Source organism: Cephus cinctus, unplaced genomic scaffold, assembly GCF_000341935.2.
Source record: "Cephus cinctus unplaced genomic scaffold, Ccin1 Ccin1_scaffold0921, whole genome shotgun sequence".
Classification (NCBI taxonomy): domain Eukaryota; kingdom Metazoa; phylum Arthropoda; class Insecta; order Hymenoptera; family Cephidae; genus Cephus; species Cephus cinctus.
The window spans coordinates 375015-398763 of record NW_014333493.1 but is presented as its reverse complement, the minus strand read 5'-3'; the positions used below and the strand labels follow the sequence as shown (position 1 = coordinate 398763).

At 34.8% G+C, this 23749-nt stretch overlaps 1 protein-coding gene across 4 annotated transcripts in view; it reads right to left on the bottom strand.

Annotated features, from left to right (window-relative positions):
- Positions 1-5193: 5193 nt before the first annotated feature.
- LOC112494868 overlaps positions 5194-23749 on the bottom strand; it is a 42023-nt gene continuing 23467 nt past the window's right edge. Inside the window, exons 3-4 of one of the 4 annotated variants that reach the window (XR_003060768.1) lie at positions 23623-23740; positions 22831-23539 (exon numbers count right to left, since the gene is read on the bottom strand). Coding sequence is in view for 2 of the 4 variants with exons in the window: in XM_025088377.1 (XP_024944145.1) it covers positions 23688-23740 (53 nt within the window). In the remaining 2 variants the exon portion in view is untranslated. Of the gene's footprint in view, positions 5312-22830; positions 23741-23749 lie in introns of those variants that run through there. The other 3 variants (XM_025088377.1, XR_003060770.1, XM_025088376.1) reach the window with 3 other exon arrangements.

The following is a 23749-nucleotide window of genomic DNA, read 5'->3' as shown; positions in this document are numbered from 1 at the left end:
TAGGTATACAATCCGTATATCAACTGTAGTTAAATATTACGCGTATGGGTATTAGTTGGTTTATTTTTTATTTTTATATGTTACACGTTGATTTATTAGTTGGATTTATTTATCCTAGTAGCATTATTTTCAACTGAAACGACAAATACGTCGACCGTGAAGTGCAGTGTAAACTGCTTAATGGTAGAACCTGCTGCACTTCCTGTATGAAGTGCACTTTGAAAAATGCACATGCACACACGTGCTTACTCGGGCATAGTTATGTGCGTATGTATATATTGGCATGCGTTAATCGTTGACAGCTGCAATCAGAGACTAAAAGAAAAATTTTTTTCACCGATAAAGATATACTTAATTTCTCTTGTCTGACTATAAATTCCAGTTTACCGTCTGACGTCAGTCGGTACAACTCTACTAGCATAGAAAACTACGGTTGCTGTTTCAATTAAAATATACCAGATTCGATTTGACAGTTGTCTTACGGTTGAATTGGTTGGTACCACTTGGCACGATTGTGTAGCCAAATGTAAGTAAGGATTTCTGATTACTCTTGGCAAATTTACCAAGTATAAAGCGAATAAATGTTCTGTTGAATTTCACAATAGTATTCTACATTATCATTGTGTTCTGAGCTGTGGGACAAGTTACGTAAAATTCTCAGGGAGCTTTGCGAACGATACACGTGACAGGGTGGTGGCATTTAAATTTATTATTAACAATAAAAAGAGGAAAAATAACGAAACTAGAATTTCCTTGTCTTTTAAGCATTTAGATCGTGTCAACGCTTCCGCTACTTTCATTGTTCAGCAAGATCATTGCAATATGTGTTAGAGAAAAAATCAGTAATCAACATGGCTATCGGTAAGTATTGATACAACGATGGGTTATAATTTTAATTAAAATAATTTTTAGTATTTAAGATTTATTTAGTTAGCTGTACTCAAGTAGTAAGGGCAAGTGCCAATGTGATAAACAAAATAGTTTTATACGAATAAGAGTTATCCGTAAGTATTGATACAACGATGGGTTATAATTTTGATTAAAATAATTTTTAGTATTTAAGATTTATTTAGTTAGCTGTACTCAAGTAGTAAGGGCAAGTGCCAATGTGATAAACAAAATAGTTTTATACGAATAAGAGTTATCCGTAAGTATTGATACAACGATGGGTTATAATTTTGATTAAAATAATTTTTAGTATTTAAGATTTATTTAGTTAGCTGTACTCAAGTAGTAAGGGCAAGTGCCAATGTGATAAACAAAAAAGTTTTATACGAATAAGAGTTAAACGCATGTGAAATTATCACATGCGTGACAAAGATATTTTTGAAAAGCATCTAATTCTTTAATATGTTTACATACGTTATGTAATTACAGCATATGAAATCGTTATGAATGTAAGATCACATTCGTGTTCAATAGAAAAATTAGAAACCGTATCTAACGACTGGTGTATATGTATGATGTATATTAAATTATAATATAGTAAAAAAATATACAAATCTTAATATTGCCAACTGCGTTATTGAAATTTCGAATATAAGAAAAATCCGAATTATAGGCACTGAATGTAACTATAGACCTGAGCTATTGATATAGTAGAAGACTGTTCATAAAAAAAAGTGGCCAATTAAAGAATCTTACACGTCAATTATACCTCGCTCTTTCTTCAAGATATCTTGTAGGTTTTTTAAAATTGGTTTTTTAAAATTGTATGTGAAAAATGGTTCAGTTTGGAAAAAGAATTGTATGATTCGTCTGTACTGTGTAGTAAAAAGATTGGTCAATGAAACGTAACACGTTGAAACGCATGGACTCGATAATATCCTTTGCCCACTAAGTACCTTACTGGGAATCATTTAATGATTTAATCGCTTGAATTTTGAACGGTTTTGATGATTGTCCGCGTAGCGAATGAGGTCAGTGCTTCTTATTAGAAGCCATCCGGAAGACCAGCATCCATCAAATAGAAAGTGTAATTGTGAGATATTAAATGTACAGTTATCAGGCTTAGAATTATTTGACAGTCAGAATCTTAACCTGTGCTCTCAAAATGTCTTTTTTTTTAACTTTTAATCCATTTGCGATATAACAAATTTTTACAGTGTAAGAGAAATTACATGAAAAAAGAAGATATATAGAACAAAATAAAACGAATTAAGAACATTTAAACGGTTATAGAAAATTGGGGAGTTACGGAAGAACTTATGTTATAGAAGGAAAAAATATACGGATTTTTGCGAATTAGGTAAACGAAAACAAAAAATAACGATAATCCCTCAAACGAAATCGCTGTCAGATCCAAACGTGTCCTCATAGGAATCGCAGAACGGATTATTCAATGCGAAACTTTCTATCTCCTTTACGAAATATTCTTTGACAAAAGTCATAGATTTCTTACGATCTATTGTTATAAACAGGAATTCTTTTATATCAATTTTTTGACCGGACACGCGTCTGTATTATACCGTAAGAATATTTTTACCCAGAATCCAACGCTGTTAAATCGTATTCCATACGTATAACGCGTGCTTACGGAACGTGTCTCGGAAACTTTCAATAGCTAACTACGTAAGAAATGATAGGATCAAAAAATATATATTGGCGAGTTTAATCGATCGTGCGCAGAGCGATGTTGAAATTGATCTAACATTGCGAGCGCGTGACGAAACCAGCCGTTATTCGATACTAAAGAGAGCAAACAGAATGTTGGAAACGTGACACGCGATACAGTACTAATTGACCAGTGGAATTTTGAATGTATAAAAGTAGCGAAAAAAAAAAAACACGAATAAATATTGAGATTACTTAATCGATCTGCCAAAACGAGGAGAGATTTCGTTATCGCATACGTGGATCGAACGATGCATAATCGAGAGATAAAAAATTGCATTGCATCATAAATAAAAAGGATTATTTTACTATTTTAAACACCAAATAAATCCCACATAGCGCAAGCGTCGTAAGGACGTCCTTTTTATACGGTAACGAGAATCTCCTTAATTCCAATAAAATTTCTATGAACGCCTTACATTGTTCTCGCTTTAATTTAACCATTTATTGCCTCTTTTAATAACAGCAGCTCATTTAGAAATTCGCAGACGCGATTAAACGTCCGTTTAATTATGGCGAGTCTGAGAACTTTCTCCGTTAATTAAATACCCGAGGCTCGTTATGCATTGTACGAATTGGATAATTCCTACGGGAGTCACAGTAGTGCGTGGTCAGTTAATAAGAATTTTCTAGGGAGCAAAAAAGTTTTTTGCAATTTTTCAACCAAAAAAAATCCAGGATACAATACATTAACCCCAAATTTCTGGATGATTGGGGAATTATCGATCGTACTTTTAACGTTGTTATACCGATCGGTTGTTATACCGATATCAACCCCGAGCACGATCTTGTCCTCGCGAAATTAGACGTTTCCATTTCCAATTCCCTTAAGATGGATTCTGCAATCGGCAGGACTAAACGACCGATTATAGGTGACTCGCCATTACGCTCGATTGGCTGTGATCGATGCGATAACGATCATTGGTTCGGAGCATCGTTTTATCCATAGATCCCTATTGACTGACCCATAGGTCGTAGGATAAGGAATGCTATAGTGATTTTTTAAAAAATTTCCTATAGGTTTTATACAGTAAAAAAAATTGCGCAAACTATCATTGCACTTCGTACTGTATCATACGATTTCCTGTTTGGGATTTCTTAATTGAAGCAAATACAAAAAAATTGAGTCATTACAGACGGGACTCTCTCGGGAAGACATACGCTCTATCTAATTCATGGATTTTAATTGCTAATTAAGTACTGTGAATCAGGACACCGCGGCCGCGCGAAGATTACCCGAGAGTCTCGGGTTCCTATTGTCGAGAATGAAAGTGGCATTTCTGGACGTGAAACGGTACTTGTGAGGTAACACTAGGTAAACAACGATTCCTTATACTGACTATGATTGAGACTTGCATATGTGCACGTAGTCTAGTTATGTTTCTATGTATGTCTGCTGGTTATCGGGTTACACAAGATCGGTAATACATCTTGGGTAAACTTGACTGTGTCCCATTAACGTTACGACCTTGTTCATATTTCATTGTGCCTGTAAATTACGTCCTAGATCTTTTTTGGATATTGAGAAATTCATGGAGAATACAAAAAAGCAAAAGCAGAATGCTATAGCCGTGGACTGATTAAATATGAAATTTGATATTTTAATTGAATCAAAAAAATATTATTTTACACAACATTACTTTGTGTATTATTAAATCACTTATTAATATTTATTGTAAAATTAATTCACCCAAGGTACTCGGTGCACTATGAGTCAAGTCGCTACGTTGGAAAGACGCCTTTCGTTATATTTTGTTCAAGCGGTTATCATAGGAATGAAATACTAAATTTATCATAAAATATCATTAAATATATATACAGCACATAGTGCACTACAGAGAGATGCATATTCATTGAATAACACTAAGGGAATATTCTCGCAGTAGTGCATCTTTCCTATTCGCGCTTTTATGAATGGGAATCACGGATGCTGGGAACTGTGCAATCTTGCAGATTTGCATAAATGAATTGCGCAAGTATCAAGACTCGCGTTTCACATTTTAAACAACGGTCAAGATCCCTGGCTGAGATTGGAATTTACGTTCATAATAATAATTACCACTGTAAATTCACATAATCATAACCCTAATTTGTAAATTAAAAAATATTTTTATCTGCTGTCTGCGTACCGAGTGTACCGTTTCAAGATAAATAAAAATAATGACATGTTTTTTTTGCCAGCATTAAATTCAACGGATGCCAAGTTAAAGCATTAAAGATAAGAATGATAAACTCACTGGTATCCTGGAAGTGCATGATTCTGATTACACGCAATTACGTTATTTCACGTTCTATCGTTAACCAGGATACTACAGACAAGCTTTATACTATTTTAGGTAAAAAGCTCAAATATACTACTTAGACAATTAACTAAGAATTATTCGCATTCCTTCCGACTGTTCGTTCTCATTGCTCCTGATAGCTCCTATCTTTTTCTTGAGATGCATTTGTCTTGCTGCAACTGCAACCACCGTCCACAGTATTGAGACTGTAAAAAAAAACAATAAAAATGACTCGTTGAACCAGGTGCAAAGTTTGTTTGTATTTATACGTGAATCCAATAAAATAATTTCTACTTGCCATACAAGGTGTCCATATATTTATGGGAGTCCATATATCTACAGCATCATTGCCACCGATCCTACCAACTGCATCCATCATCGAGTCGATCGAATGAAAACGTCATTTACCTTTCCACCTGTAAAATTAACAAACCTATTGTGGGTATACAATTAAAATTTTTCCTTCCGCCATATACCAATTAAGACGAAATAAAAATGACTCGGTGACGTCACGCAATTCCTTGACGCAATTTCATCCTGTATCTGAATCCGATGCTTGGTCTATCGTCAAGCTATAATTAATGCTCGTTAATCGTCTCTATTTCTTAGTCGGCTTATTGTTAGTGAACCGACATACGAGACCGGTCACACACCCACGCTTTATCTTGTATATTGCAACACACATATTTCCTGACAACAGAAAATTAAAATATTTCAAATACAAAGTAGTAATAAATAATAATAATTTTTCTCATCCAATTGTTTTGAATTTTCTTTAAAAAAGAAAATATCAAAATACTTTCTTACAGGAGGCAAATAATTGTCTGCTGAAGTACGCGACACCAGCTGGAACGGTTGCTACAGTCGATTGATTGGCATTCGGTAAGATAATTTTTTGGCAATAATCATTTTACCAAATGAAATAAAATTAATCATACAGAAACCAATTCGCAGTTTTACAACGCTCTGAAATGAATAAATAAAAGAAATGACAAAACTTAGTATAATAGGTAAAGACGATAATTGGTAATGACGATGAATATATTTATACCAAAAATAATTAATATAAATTTTAATCTTATCTGCGTTACCTGATAGTGGAAATAATTTCAAATTAGATTTCAATAGCAACTATTTTGGATTATAGACTAACGATATAGTCAAAGCCATTAGGAAATTTTGTTCTTCGTATCTACAAAAGTCATTGGGGCGTATTGTACTATTACCTCACGGTTAGTCATTACATGGTCAGGTCATGACCCCAGAATTGGGGCAAGGTTGATTTGACATATTAATGAGTAATCAATATTGGGATATCATTTATAATGTTTAGTCACTTGCTGGACGTTATAATCGATTTGATGTAATACAGTACAGTCTTAGGGTCAGACGTGTGAGGTCAAAGTTCAAATTTCACGAAGACTGAACTATACCCCGTAGGCATCCGTGATGCATAAGGCAGCATTAAGGAGTAGGATTAAGGTTGACTTATGACTTTGATATATAAGCCAGCGATGTTGTTACTAGTCTTTTATTCAATTTACCAGGATATCCAACGCCTACGACCAATATGCATCATCCAATGTAATTTTAGCTGATGAGAAATCATCATGACGTATAAGTTATAATAAAGCAGTAATAAAATAATAATTGTATATTATATATGCCATTAATTAAATTGACTTTTAAAATACTCAGCGATTAATTTCAATCATTATATCGGGTATTACATTTATTATTTAGACATATGATATCAACAATCATCGAATTACATAAGTCCTGTGGAGACAATAGACCAGTGAAAAGAAGCCGTCGGATCGAGCTGATTTGACGCTTTGTCGCGATTTCGTCATACCGATTCCTCAAGGCGCTACAGCAACGATACTTGTAGTCAATATGGAGCAGCCTTAAACGGCGAGTCGAGATTACCTGTCACATTGTCTATGGTATTTTTTTTCGAACCGCCACAATCCGCCAGAACGTCACTTTGGATACGGCAATTTGGGATTCGTAGAAAAATCTTTTGTTTACTCCAAGAGCTACATACGAAAACACAAGTATAGAAACCGCAACGGGTCCAATGCACAATTTCACCAAGGAAATGAAAAGTCGAATTACGAAAAATCGATTAATAGCCAACGAATCGTGACAAAGTTCCTGGAGGAAAAGTCCAAATTTGTCGAAAAAAAAAAAAAGAAAATGACAGAAAAATAAGCATACGAAACAATATTAAACATATTAGTTTTTTTTTTCAAATTTGAAAATACAATGGTTGCAATAAAGAATTTTTCGAAGAATCGTTCTTAGATTTTTGTATCAGTAAAAATTTGTCACCCGGTACACGCTGGAAAATGTAAGGTACGAAGCTGCATTCGCAAAGGCACGAATATTAATGGCGAAAGTCGCGCGCGGCTTCTCGCGGCAAAGTCTCATAAATAAAACTAGCCGCGACACTAATGTGCGAATAAGACCGAACGTAACGTTACGATAATTCGCACGGCGGCTTCTCTGGGTGTTACAGAAGGTTCGTGGCAGCGAGTCGAGGCTAGGGAATTAGCATAAGTCTAATGGGAAGCGAGGGTGTAACAGGTACGTTTACGTTCGCGAGCTAAGAGCCTGCTAAGAATGGCAAGAAAACGTACATAGTCGTGTGTCCCTTCACTGACAATAAACCAGAGTCCATGAAAGGCGGCCACGCGTGGTCAAGTCTCTTCAGTAACCATTTGAAGTATTAAAGATCGATATTCGATCTGTAAACGATTGCAATAGAAACCTCACAGAAAAACATAGTCGATACAGAATAATTTTTCAATCAAGAAAAAAAAAAGAACAATACCAGCTGCGGTCCTGAAGATTGACAAGACACAAAAGAAACGTGAGCAAGTACCGTTAACGAATTATTACACAATGGATTATATAAATTAACTATTGTATTATAATTGTTGTGTAATTTATATAACTAAAGAATTTATAAATTATTTCATACATTTCTTTTTCTCCTTTACGTTCTCTCTCGATGGCACTTTTTGGGAAATACAAATTATTTTGAAAAAAAAAAAAAAATTTTGAAATTTTATTTTACTTTTTTTCGGATTTTTTTTTTATTATTGCTTTTTTGTCACTGCTTGTTACGAGGGTATCCGGCAATTCTTCTGTGTTGGTGACGGACGTGCCGCAAGATCGGACACCCGATTGGAATTCTCGCGATTGCGTTCCCACAGATGTTTTTATCATGGGCACGCTTGATGCGATTAAAATGCAGCCGACATAACTCGTTATAGGCTGATGCATGCTGGCTGCTTAGAAAATGTAGCAGCGCCGTTGCCGAGACGGTATGGTCGCTGATTTATTTATCGGAAACGCAGCGACCACCTGCTGCTAAATAAAAAGGAGTAATTACCACTGAGAATTTCGAAAAGGTTAACAAATGTGGATATATACATATTTGTATAGGTATTAATGTATAATTAGACAACACTGTCCAAAGAGATTGGCATGACGAGGATGAATTAATAAGATTGATCTTGATTGTGAAACGTGATAAAAAATTTTTTCTAAATTACGAAAACGAAATTTTCGCATACTAGGTAAAAATGAATAAAATTGAAATTTACGGGTCATCCGCTTTCGGGTGATACCGGAAATCGTGGATGGTGCTTTTATAAAGATTGCGAGTGTCAATGGGATTTGCCGTGACCTTCGGTAAGATGAGGTCACCGGAAACTGGTGCAAGAAAATTTTTTATCCAATTGATATTATTTTCACACGAATAACCTTGCGTGGCTACGAATTCACTTATGTATTTTTTTATGGATGCTTGATACTATTGACGATAATGATAAAGAATAAATATATTAAGAATTATTAATTGGTAAATCAATATTAGTGTTTTAATTAATTTTTATTAGCCGAAATCACAAAATACGTTAATCGGTTATATTAAGGCTGTTACAAATAATCGATTAATCAGTCGTATTATAAATCGTATGTGAGATCGATACACGTGTTATGGTCTTAATAAATTGCATATACGCATTAGGAATGGAACATGGCAGATCTTAAGGCGGATAAAGATTAGACAGTTTAACACTTTATTAAGGTGAGTATCGCGCGAATCTACCGTCACACGTGAATTATCGTCGATCGTGAGCCGAAAGCTGCCAAATATGGAAATTCATATTTTTTGCCAAGTTCAAAAGTCAGTATCCATTAGTTTGTCAGCGAGCGATTACTCAAAATGATAGAACTCAAATTTCAATTAAATCACAAAACACAATGAAATCACTAAAACTAGGGTTAATTACACTGATTTTAAAAGGGTTAACCGATCTACACGTTTTTTTTACATAATCCATTTTCTCATGACACTCCAGCCAACCCCAAGGATATAAATGACTGAGATAGCTCTCGCGGACACGACACTATTAGTCCTGAGTGCCTGAACTCAAATTAGCCTGTGACAATGTTCGGCTGTGATTCGTTCAGTCAAAGACGTTATTGCGTCACGAAACTATTGCCGGTTATTCAAAACGTTATCATAATAACAAATCGATGACGTAACACTCCCACCAATATTGGCAACCCTACCAGAGGTAGCAGAAGCAAAAATTTTATAAGTTTCACGTATAATTCAGCTTGAGGTACGTATGTTAAGATGAACCAATTGGATTTTGAAATGAACGAGTAAAAAAATCGATTAGTCGATTATCGATCTATATTTATTAAAATCCCAAAAATTATTGATCCAGTAAAAAATGTTAAGCCGCAGTTGTAAAATACTACATGCTACTGGGTGATACTGATAAAAAAGGGGGGACACTGGAACCCCAAGAATCGTTGATGTACATGCTAATTAAATTGAGAAAACATTTTTATTGGGGATATTGGATTTTAAAAAATTCTTTTTATCGACATATTTCTCGGTTATTATTTATTCACAGTCAAAATCAAGTAGCATGACTAATGTATCGATACATATATTATCAGCATTGCGTCGCAATAAGTTAAGTTTTTTTTCAGGTTATTGAACTAGTATACATATATTTTATTGCATCGAACCTTTGCACGTTGTACAGGTTGAATGAAAATATTGGTATTCACCGTATGAGTCCACGCACTCGAATTTAGAGTAATTGCACCAGTGACCAGAATCGATACCAACTGTTAAATATAAACAGCTACTGGAGGCTCATTAGGTCGAAAATTGAATTAGTCAATAAATCAGTGCAGCCATAGAAAGACAAAAACCAGATACTGGTAAGGTAAAAGGTATTTTGTCAAAAAAAGAAAAACCCAAGTCATGTACAGTCTCTTGCAAGATATAAAGAAGGTAAAAACTTTTTGTTCCTACAGAAACAAGAATAAAGGTATCTGATACCTTTGTACCAGCAACAATTAATTTTATGCTCGGGCATTATACGTGAATAAATATACTATCGGTTTGAATCGATAGAATTGAAAGTCACGAAGGCCGCCGCAAACGACCCCCAACCTTTGATACATCCTGTATATTGAATTCGTATCTTAATACTTGTAAAGTAGGGGGCTCGCCCAAGCACCCACATACACTATTCTATACCAAGTATTACCAACCTAAGTCTACGCGCATGACGTAACGAGTACATACTAAAGCTTAGAAAGGGAAATGTCTAACGATTGATTGATATTCACTAGGAACTGGTCATAAAGCGCTATTGCGAAAATACGAATGGACTGCAAAAGGGTCGGCTCCATATTTGCGTAGGAACTACAAGTTTCTTCAGAGACGGATTTAACGAGATTTCGCGAAACACCGAGTCCACGTTAACTCCACGCAAAACGTAGGACGTATGCAAAAATTGTAATTTAGAATTGATAATTGATATTGGCAAATTTCATAAGATTTTATTTTATATTAAAATATTCCAGGAATTCCTTAAACAAAGAATCATACAAGAGTATCGTACACTTTTCCGCCTGCAAATTTGTAGCTACAGTCCGTACTAAAAAGTTGCAAAATTTTTTGCACTCACCATTGTTACTCTCAATTTCAAAAAACTCCATTTTATTGTTCCTTAAATGGAATCCGGTATGTTTATAGGATATTTTATGTATGGTAATACAAATTCTATGTGCAAATTTTTTTTTGCAAATACATTTAACTACAGTATAGACCGGTAACGTAAAATAACGTTATAACCAACAACCGCTATACTGTTGCGAACAGTGCGAATGTTTAACGCACTTCCAATTTCTGCAAGTGCCTTCGGCATATACAAAGTGTAACATTAACTTGATTTGAAATTCCAACAGGTGTAGTTATCCTTGTTTTGTAAAAGCGCTCGATTAGTATTAAGCATTTTCTCCCATTACTTTTATATCATACGATTATAAGTTACCGGGTATCTAATAACGAAAGACCGTGTAAAGAACTGACATTTCTATTAACTGATCGATACCACATAACACTATTTACCTAAGGGGAATTATTGGAATACCAAGAAAAATATTCGATCTCTAATTTCTACGTGGATTTGTCAAAAAAAAAATTTTTTTCTTCTAATCACCTAACACGGCAATTCATACCTCTAGGAATCATTGTTACTTTATCAATAGAGAGTATCGATGACTTTCGATAAATTTCCATTTAATTTCATCGACGTAAAGAATCGTATGTACCGTTGTCGGTTATACATCTAAAAAATAAAGTGGGCGTCGGCTCATCGAGGTTTATATCAAGATCACTCAATCATCTCGAATAGCTAACTTTCTTCGGATTATTCGAGTCTGAGAGTTTGCAGGGATTTAAAGAAAAGGCTTAATAGAAATTTACAAGTTCGAAAACAAGACGACGTGTGTCTGGTGCATTTTTTAATCATAAATTGCTGGTTATATATATATATATATATATATATATATATAATATAGTAGTAACTAGTACAGTATTATACTAGCAATTTAAAATTTACAACCAGCCATTTACACACAAAGAATGTTGGCCCGTGGCATAACATGGCCTTTTTGATTTTTAATTTTTTTTTTTGAGACCCGCATAATCTCACAAACACAACGCAAACATGACGTCTATAAAAATAATTAACTTGGAAAAAAAAAGGACAATCTCGATCACAGGCGCTTTCTTTCACTCAAAATATCGCCCCTTTCACGCGGCCAATTATATATGCCGCCTGAAGGATATAAAAAAAAAGGAAGACCCTCGAAATTATCGCATACGAATCAATAGGTCGGACGTACCATGAAAATCATCAAGACGCAGTGATTTGCTATTATTAATCATTACATTTAAATTGAATAATTGGACGTCATTTGAATATCAATATTCAATTAAGTGTACCGTGCCTTCGACTGCTAACTATTTTATAGCTGTTGTGCAATTTGCGAATAATTTAATTTAGCATGATAATAAACATTGTCCTTTCATACAACTCAAGAAAAAATAACGAGCAGCGATTATTTAACAATAAAAAAGACCATCCTGTCACAGAATATTTTAATTTGTTCAATACAATTTTTATAATCCTCTACTCCCTATACTCGATTCGCAATTTCTATTCAATTATACGACTGGTATACTATACTCAAATCACCGGTTTCAAAAAATCATTTGATATTGATTAAAATTTTTTAATCCTATTTTCCTTTCAATTTCAATCGTTATCCTATTCGACATTGCCATACTCCCTATCCTAGTACATTTTGAATAACTTTCAATAGGATCCGATTGAATAGAATACTGTACGATTCACCATGCCTATACTTCGTTCGTGCTAATGCTTTTCTTACTCGGTGCCGTGTAGCACGGTTTAACGTCGTTACGCGGTGAAAGGAGCCCAGAATTGCCGTGTTTCGTGGGGCGTGCTCGAGTCGTTTCCATGAAAACTGCACTAAGGTGGCTGCGATATATATATATATACAATTGCTATATAGGAGAACGTTATTCTCGAAGGACACCAAGCATCCTGGCAATATGTAACAACCTGTTACTTATTACCGTGTCGTTCGGACGTTCATTATCTATAGCACGCGTCACGACAATGAAATTGTCAGCCTTAGAAATTGAGTGGCTAATTGCAAAAAATGAAATTGCGAAATTTTGTTTAGAATACACAGTACATACATTAGAGGTATAAAAAGTTACTTACAAAAAATTAATCCAATCTTGCAATATTTTGCGACAGTCGAGTAAAATATGTTTATATATTAAGCTTGGGTTGGGTTTTTATAATATTGATATATCGTATAACGCATAACATAAGTATAATTAAATTTCTAATTTTCTTCTATGATTTCTCGTTTTCTAACGCCAGCTACGTCATTGGCACATGGATATTAGACATGGCGTCGGATATAGGTACGTACTTCGTGTATAAAATAGTAAAGTTTTTGCGTCGTCAAGTTTTGAAAGTGCCCAACGGCCATTGGCGTCGTGCACCTTCTATGCTTTATAATTTACGAGCCGCTCGAATTATGATACGACGGATCGTGCAGCGAGTGCCGAGATTTGCATTTTGCTATACCGCACGGCAAATGGTCAGCCAATTTTGAATGCGCCTTAAGACAATGACGTTAAAAAATTATTCAGTAACTTCCGGGAGCAATTTGTACGTGAAATTACTTTTTTTAATGAAAAATTGAACGGACAAATTTTATTATTATTTTTCGACCATTTCGTAACGGATTTTCTCTTTTTTCTTTTTTTTTTCTTCAATTTATTTCTTCGGATTAATTTTCTCGGGTTACGGCTTATCGAAAATTTCATGTGTTCAACGAAAAAGTCACATATGTCATTTGATATGTATCCGTCAATTGACACGCGATGTATTATGCATCTTTCTTGCGTATATTTCGCACTCTCGTGCATCTCCCCGTATCATGCGCGATTCGCCATACGCGAATAATTTTACATATCAACAATCGCAGCGAGCTTAATTGGATGTAACTTGACCGATATGATCTCGTTAGTTCCTTATTTTGCAAAAAAAATTTATACGATGAAATAATACTGAGACTTAATTGATCGTAACTCTCCCCTAATGCATACGGAGATCATATGCAAACGATTGGGATGCACTGGGTATTATAAGCATTTCGGAATAATCAAAGGATGTAAAAAAGTTTACGTAAAGATATAAAATTATTTTATAATTCAATAACAACTGCGTTTAATCTAAATTTACCAAACTTATAGATCAAGTATCTTGAGAAAGTCCTTATACGACGATATATCTTTAATCGAATATTTGGTAAATTACTTTATGATATTTTCGCACTTCCACGGTAATATTAAAAATATCTAATAATCGCGTGCAAAAATTATTTTTAATGACGTATTCGTTTTTTACTCGTTACATGAAAACATAACCCTGAACTCTATCGACAGGTAGATGACGAAATATATATTTTGTAATAATCAAGTGATTATATTTTGCACATAACCTAGTATTTGCGATTATTATATATATATGATATATGCGTGACACATATGACTACTTACATGATTATTAGCTAATGTATCCACTTGTAAAAAAACTCTATATCGAAATTCGTAAATTCGGCCACTTAGCTTACGGTCACAATATTCATTGGTTGGGAATATAATCAAGATAGTCAGTGCAAATAGTATAAATTTAAACATTCATCGAAATTTCTCTCATAAACAAGTGCAGAAGCAAGTATTGTGCAGAAAAAAAAAATTTGTATACCACGCAAGATCATTTTCGTTGCCACCCACTTCGCAAATTGGTCATCGGTGACATCATTAACGTCGACATATAAAATTATAGCCTGATCATAAAAATGTATCACGGATGACGTCACGTTTGAATCCCTTGAATATCCAAAATTGAATGGTACACGATGCTTATATATTTTTCACGGTATACATATTTTTTTTTTTGCGAAAACAAGAAAGTTCACGATCAGTCAAAGACTTTCGCCCGTTAGAGAAAACAGTGAAACCGAGCATACAGGAATCCCTTTAAAAAAAAAAAAAGCTAAATCCAATGATTCGGTGAATGCAATATTTTTTGCAATAACAGAAATCGCATCAACAATAAACTTCCGTATATAAAAAATCAGGGAATCCAGCTTAAACCCACTAAAAGTCTTGTATTAACCAAACCGTGAAGATTTCAATGACTTAATTAAATTCGCGTCGACAAGATCAAAGATCGATCTCCGATCATTCCCGTCACAGTAAACGACCCCATTACCATATCAAGATGGACCAAACGATATACCAAAAAAATCAAGATCATCGATCTTCGTTTAAACGACGCATGTCAAAAAAGCATACGTAACCCTATTCTCAATGAGATCCCAAACGATTTCCCTTCGTAAGGATTCAAATGACTTTATACCATATCTCGAAAGAGATAAAACCCGAGTTGAATGACTTCGGGCAAAAGTAATTTTTTAGGAACGAAAAAGTAATCATCGCCACAAGGAAGTCAATACCAAAGTACATTACGATCATTACAGGGATACCAACAATAAGAAACCACTCCTAGAATCGATCAGCAGAGACTCGTGTCGGTTCCGATATATTCGATGACTCTTTATTGACGTCACGAGTATGCTGCGTGCGAAAATCATTTTAAAAGACAATTTGCCATGCAATCGTTATTCTTTGGATATAACAGACAAAATCATCATTACTTTCACCGTATGGGTCCTAGAGAAATGCTATTACGTTTATGCCTCGTTACACGGCCAAACATTATCCTATATCGATGACTACAGTGAATGCCTATACCATATACCCTGTACGGTATAATACTCTATATATAACCGGTAAGTATTATCAGAAGGCATACAGGGGCCAAAGGATAATCCCATAATCAATCATCGATGACGTTCCCATTGGGGAAAGTAAGTGAAACTTATCACGGTCAACCTGACACCAAAATATCGCATGACTCGACGGTGAACATCATGCAAAATATAAATGACGTTACATTACTACGGTAAGACTTTCGTTGCCAGTCGAAATACTTCGTGGTTCAATGATTATACGGAGCACCGATATAATACCTGTATATAGAATATATTTGAATCTTAATATATAATGTTATCCAATTGATCTTTACGGTAGGTTAGTGACTGTCGATATGCTCGAGGTAAAATTTGCGTATTACTGAATTTGCATATCTCATACGTAGGAGCCTTCTAATCACGTAGAAAGTATTGCTGGCTATTTATCTGGAAGATAAGAGATGATGAGATACTTTTACTTTTATTGATATAATTTTTTCTTATCTTTTTATATCTTTAGTTCCGGCTTCTTTGTACTGACCGTAATGTGCGTTTGTAGATATTTTTCTATTGAATTTTTAAACGATGGAAGGTACCTGCTTTTACTTTTAGATATATGGATTAAATTAGTCACGTTCGGATTTTCCTTTCTCCGAGTCTCGGTCTGGAATCATCAAGTGTTCCTAAAGACCGTACAATAAATTGGGCCTTGTGCTCATCCGTTAGGGCCTTGTGGTTTGGACCCAATTATATTAGGCACATTCTCTCTAGAAAGTTCCTGCTCCTTCTTCAGGATAATTTACATGAGTCATTCATCCACTGAACGTTATTCCGGGATAGCCAAGTCATTGGTTTAGAATTTTTGTACAATAACAAGAATTAGTATCTCATATAATATATCAAGGTATTCGAAAATATGGGATATTTAATTTTTAATCGCGATCGGTAATCTTAATTATAATTGAGATAAGATCTTACCAAATTTTGTTGCGCTCACGTTGAAAATCATCGCTGATGAAATCACGAGGATGATTTGAGGGAAAATTTTTTTTAACGGGAAGTCATCTAATTGATGGCTAATGATTTTTTAGCATTGGGTGCTTGATAGCGTGCTGAGATAATTTACCTATAGTTATCTCGACGTGATTGGACTATGTATATAGGGTGGGTACAAAGAAAGAATTTATCAATTAGCATATTACGATATTAGAATATGATGGCTACAGTGAAACTTTAATCCTTCGAAATTAGATTTCTACAGGAAGTCGAGTTTCTATGGGTTCAATGGTGTTTATTAATTGGACCAATTGTACCATACGGCCCATACTAGGTGGAACGGAACGAAAAGTCGAGCGATTTCGGAATGGCTTTCAGTGTTTCGACAGTTTGGAAATCTTTTGGTATTGACTGAAACGTTATTTTATGTAAGCAAAAGATGAATTTTTTTTAAATACCCAACACGTGACAGCTGTCATTTAATATCTGCGTTTCGCATCGGGCGAATTTCGTAAATTGCAAATAATCATAAAGCGGTCGGTCAAAATTGGCGAGAAAATATTAGCACGTGTTCGTTACCGACGGAATTACTAAAATTCCAAAGAAATTGTGTGACTGGAATATATGTATATCGACTACGGTCAGGAACGGTATCGAATAATTTCATTGAATGACGTAAAAAAAAAAAAGACACTTTCGTATGGGGAAAATATTAATGACGTCATGTACTCGATTTAATTAAATTCGCGGAGAAAATGGGTAATTAGAAAAATTGTATTTTTATAATATCAGTGAAAGGACCAAACGCTTATGATTGGTCGAATGAATTCATACAGGTTAGAATGCCCCATATATGATAATTAAATCTCATTGACATCAATAAATAGACTTGATTATCTCGACCAATAAAAGTTCGATTTATCGTTAAACAAGTTTTTCCACAAAGTTCGAAATATAATCGTCTTATCACGTATCGATTCAAGCTTGACGTATTTAATCCGTAGAATTATATATAAGGTAGGAGAAACTGTGCTATATTAAAATATTCACTTTGATACTATTATTGGTTCATTTGATTCGCCACCTTCGTCCCATTTCCTACTGTGCCAAATGTCCGTCAATATGTATCGACGTTCTATAGAAAGTAGCGACAATAAAAAAAAGCTGCACCATTAAAGATCATCGTGATTAAAAAATGTGTTCTTCCTATACCAATTTTAAAATTTTGTACAGGACTGTATATGTGTAAGGCAAAAGAAATATTGCAAAAATGTGCCAGAGAACAGTTGGACATAAAGATGCAGTGCGAAACTGACTTTATGCTTGGGTCATAAATTTTGCAATTTTCAAAAATGACCCCTCAGTAAAATTTTTGACGCTGTTATTATCAGTGAAATTTGACAGCTGTCACTTTGGATGAAATTATGTCCCGGGGAGGCTGACAGGTAAATAATAGGGCAAGACATGTAAATTTTAACTTTTTCGTAGTACCTGCATTTAAAAAACGAATTTCAATGCCTGTTTAGCCAATCGAAACGAGCCAATTTCAGACCGATGCGATTTAACTGGCAGAAAACGTCTACTTTCTGCCTGCTCAATTAATTGCTGACTTCATTTCGTCCATGTCGGAACCGCATTTGTTTTTTTGCAATCGTCTCGTTTTAAATGGCTCTAGAAATTAAATTTCCCAGTTTCAATGCAGCTATGAAAAGTATAGCGCCTGGCGGGAGATAAAATACGATTTCAGACTTCCGATGACGTCAGCCCTCTCCTACGGGTCGTGCAGCCAACTTCAGTCTAGTCTGAAATCGTCTCGTTTCATCCCTTGCCACGCAATAGACTAATATCATTATAAATGACCGGAGCGAAATAAAAATTTGGAACGTAGTACAGTAATGGTAAAGTCATTGAAAAATAGTAATTGGGAAAACCCATGAGGATGGAAAGTTCAAAAGAGAAAGATTAAAAGTATTCGTGCTGGGCTATTGAACCAGGTAGAAAAAGTATCGACTAACGCGTGTTGGGACTGTGGTACCAAGTATCGTACCAATCGCTCGGCATTGCTTTACTACGATTTTATGTAATTTTACCGAAAAATTTCAATAGACCTGATTACGTTAATTCGAAAAGATAACCGATACTTTCGATTAAACAATAAAAGTGCAAATTTACCAATAACCTAAAAAAGTCATACTCGGCAGTTTGCTAGAAATAAATTTTAACTTTTTTTTTTTTTTTTCGTGAACAAAAAAAAATATTTTTTCACAATTTCATCGACATTTTTTTCATTATTTTCATACGCCTCAAACTATTACATAATGCGCATTGTAATCGTACCAAAACTATGCGATGCAACGGATTGCCATTTTTTTTTTATATTCACGTCGCGTCCGTGTCGAGTCTTCCGTCCAATTATCGTGGAACGCAGCAAGAATGGCGCTGTCCCTTTGAAAACTGCCTTAAAGCACGATCGTAAATCTCGCTCGTTATATCACTCCATTAACGGACCGATCATTCGTCTTCTCTGAGAATTCGACCGAATCCCAATGACAAATCGAAAGACCGACCTAACGAAGCGTAACTCGAAAAAATCTATAATCCAGCTGAAAATTATAAACTCAAACATTCAAAACATTTACGGATAAATAATACAAAAAAAGTTAGTAGCTTTACACTCATTATGATAATTACGAGTAATCACGAAAAAGCCTTACATTTTTTTCAAAAAAAATATGAGACCAAAAAACCTGTAATTTATCCATAATCACTCCCCCCCCCCTCCAAGGATCTCTTATCAATTCAAAATTGTCAGCAATTGCTCTCATCAGATCCTCAACATATGATCATTGTACCCAGTCAAAATTACAAATAAGTACCATAATACATTAAATTAAGAAACACGTGTTCGAATAAAAAGTTGAAAAGATCATTAATGAGTAAAAAGCGCGAAGCAGCGTATCCTCCTTTAATTCTGATGATCATAAAGCATCAGTAAGATCTAATAAGACACTCGTCAAGATACGATCCCAAGCGAAACATTACACTGCTCGCGAAATGTGAAAAGTGAGGATTAGTTGATACAGATACATGGCAGATATACTCGAGCCACCCGTTAGATGTTAGAATTCCGATACACTTCATTAGCCAAAGGTTCACCATTAGATCGCTCGATAGCGTTTTAATACAGCGATAACGTATACGCGAATAGCAAAAGTATAATAATTCGCAATTTAAAAGCTTGGATGGAGTATAGTGACCGTGAATGAATATTTAATTGCATAACAACAATAAATTTCATTGGTTGGCCAGGCAAATAGAATGAACAATTTATTTTTATCTTTTACGAAATTTGATTCGCTTTTTTCATACCATACCTATTGCACGTACATTACGTTATTATAGTAAGAGCACGCGTTGCGACTATTGACTTTCTCTATCGGACTTGCCTACGCGCTCTAGTAAGGATACGAATAGACTTACGCGCTTGCATATACATACTATAATGTAAATATATTATAGTCGAAGCATTTGTGCATAGTATAGATTTGATATATCAGATATATTTATTAAAGCTTTTACTCGAGCATATATCCATTATATCGTTCACGAGCTGTTTAACTGATCGCGAATATTTATTGAGCACGCGATACTCCGTTCTGAATTCTGCACTTGTTCGGATTCGCACAGTAGCAATTATTGCCACAGAGTATACAAGAGTCAGATTAATTAGATGACTAAAATTAATTAAATTAGCATCGAGTCAAGCGGACTGCGTATTTCCAAAAAATTAATTTTTAGTCAAATAAAAATCGACGGTGCCTCACGGCTTGGAATCGCAAAATTTCAATTACACATGGATCGAGCGTTAAACGTTGATTAATAATAATAAGTAAATTCGGCACGAGCTGAATTATTATTAAAATTAGGTAAAAAATTAAAAAAATTTTACGTCTAAAAAAATTTTCCTTCATTGTGCATTATCCGTAATTATTTAATTACTATTTTTTTCTCAGCGACAAAAAAATACCAAGAGTCAAATTCCGAAGGATTTTAAAGAACGATTATTAATCGTTAACATGTACCTTAATTAACGTCGCCTCAATTGCCCAACTCAAAATTCCGAGTTATGCCGTACAGACTATTTGAGCTATCACTGCTCAGCTAGTAAGTTCGCTCAGCCTGGCGTCTCCTAGACTCGCGACAGTAATTATCCAGTGTGATTATTTGCCAAATGCGAACCACCAATTAGCAACACATAAATGTTAAATTTTTAAAAAATTTGCAAAATAAGGAAACTATACCCAATTAAACAATAGTAAAGACTGTGTCATTTTCAATATTAAAAATCAACGATAATTATAATGATTCAGATCCGCATATTGAAACTAGTTTAGAACTAGATAGTGAACGTACATTGATTTACCGGCAAGTGCAGCGCTTTCAAATAAATCACGGCGATTGAAAATAAAGTGCACACATTGTATAGTCTACCAATCGAAAATTGTACCTGTAGCTGCCGAGGTCAACGATGCGTATAATTTCTTTAATGGGGACCAGAGTGCGAATTATCGAAAGTGACCTCTCGACCTCGGGTAAATGCCGTCAATGGATACGCTTCTTACGAATTATCACGAACTTCATTAATAACGTCTTGATTCGCAGCGTTACATCCGCTTTCTCATATGGAATCATAAACTGGATGCACTATGCAATCGATATGCACGGCCTTGAATGATCCTAGACTGCAATTGTGCAGTGCATTTACATAAGACATTCAATTCGTTTGAACATAGCGATATACATGGGATTGAGTAAAAATTTAAATTTCTTGCCAACACCGTATGGTGATTTGAAGAAATTTATTAAAAATAAAAAAAAAATTTTTAGACTATTACGTAAACGTAATTATTTTTGATTGCCTAAGGTAAAGTAGGGCAAAAACTACAGGGGCGAACTTAATTGTTAACGAATATGAAAATAGCGCCGACCTTGCTATTATTCAATTGTAATAAGAGAATGGTTCCATTGTGAGACCCACCTTTATATGAGTGCTCTATGTTGAATTACTGAAATTACAAAACGGAAATAAGAAAGATGCCTGTTAATAAGCGGTATTACGAAACCAGAACATGCTTATAATTGCCGCTGTCAATGACGTTTCGAGGCCCGTGGATTGTCAATACGTGACACGTGCTTTTTGACAGCTGATCGGAAGGGGACACGCCTTAATTTACGTCATCAGCTAAGTTAGGAATTAATCGGTTTCGCTATACGTCATGGTGTATCGATAACAATTAAATTTGATCGATCAAGAAAATCATGTTTGATTTGACAATGAGGATTTATGTAAATTCATTGACAAAATTTTATCGATGAACTTTATACGTTTCACATTGTTGTTACGTTAAGTGGGTTATTTTGAAAAATATAAATGTTTGATCTGAAATTATTAAATTTTTTAAATCAATTTCAAATTTGAAATATAGATTTTTTTCCCTATCGATTTACAACTTGATGTCTATGTACAGCTTATACGTTCACTGAATTTACATACGAATGAATTTTTCGCAAATTAGGTAAACGAACGGCTGGCACTCGGTAGCGAATACTAATCGGCAAATACAGGCTGTTTCGTGCTGTCCTATTCGTAATTATATCTTATTAGTCATTCAAGATGGTTATACAGTGTTTAATAGCTGGATAATGTTGGTTAGATTTGCTTCAAAGTATAAATCGAAAATTAATATAAACAGACTAAAAATTCATAATAAAAAAACAGTATAAAAATTCATCACGTTAACTAGCTAGAAAATGATACGAATCCGAGTAAAAAATTCAAATACGCCGATTTTCAAGTTTAAAATGGTACGTCACTTCCGGTAAAGAAAATCGAGCATCGATCGATACCCAATTAAAATTAATTGATAGCCAATTGAAATTGTTCCCGCGACATCGAACCGCCTTTCGAACGCCTTGTTAATGAAGAAAAAAACAAAGAAGAAGAAACCCGTAACACTGGAATATCTTTCCGCGAAAAATCCCAAGAATTCGCCAAGTAACACTCCGATAAGCCAATTAAACCTTGTGTACCTGACACACGAGAAAATTGTTAGTTCAAAAAAAAAATATTTAAAATTCCTAGCAAACGTCTTAAAAAAATGTCCAATCCCAAATATTCAACCAAATCCGACTGTGATCAAAATCGATTTGCGTTTTAGACGAGTGATTTTCGAGAGCGAATATTTGCGATTACTCGAATCTTACGTCGAATTACAAATCAGTTCAACCAGCTGATCGATCGTCGCGATCATCGATTTCGATATTCCTTATCTACGGTTTATTAAACAATTGCAATAAGTTAGTACAGCGAACGTGGATAATTCTTACGTTTTCTCTTATCCGTAATACAGTGTAATACAGTGAGTCCGACGTTTCCGCATTTACGGCGCAAGAAAATATCCTTTAGACATTACAAAGACGGATACCAGCAACACCATTTCAGGCTAGTTAATTATTGCAAAGCCAAACGAAATACCGATTTCTAAGATGATCACGTGGCCAATAAAGGAACCTGATTAGGACGTTTGGTGTTTCGTTAAAGCAAACAAAAAATTAAATGACTTCGGTAGTCTGGATAATTAATTATAAAAAAAAAAAAAATATATATTTAGTCCAAAACACTTAACATCATCGTTACAGAGCTAAGCGAACAGTGGATGCTGATCTTTCGAGAACGCTCCGTGATCTTGTCCGCTCGAGGACGTCTTGTGGAGGTGCAATGATCTTCAATGATGCAACCGGCTGACTTGCCGGTTGAAGTAAAGTCTACGATGGCTTCGAAACTGTCCAATTACGTAATACCAGCGCTAACGAGGTCGGCAGACAAGAGGAAAGACCTGAACTTGAAATCATTAAGTATCCTAGAGACGTGCACCCTTCTTTAACGATAATTCAATACGGTACAATAAGATCATTAAACCTTGATGGGATACACCTGTTATGCACCTGACGAGTACACTGATGTCCAACTACGAGGAGAATTATTTATAGATCTTGAAGAACAGCTCCATCGCAGCATCCCTCGACAAGACGAAGACCTACAAAGA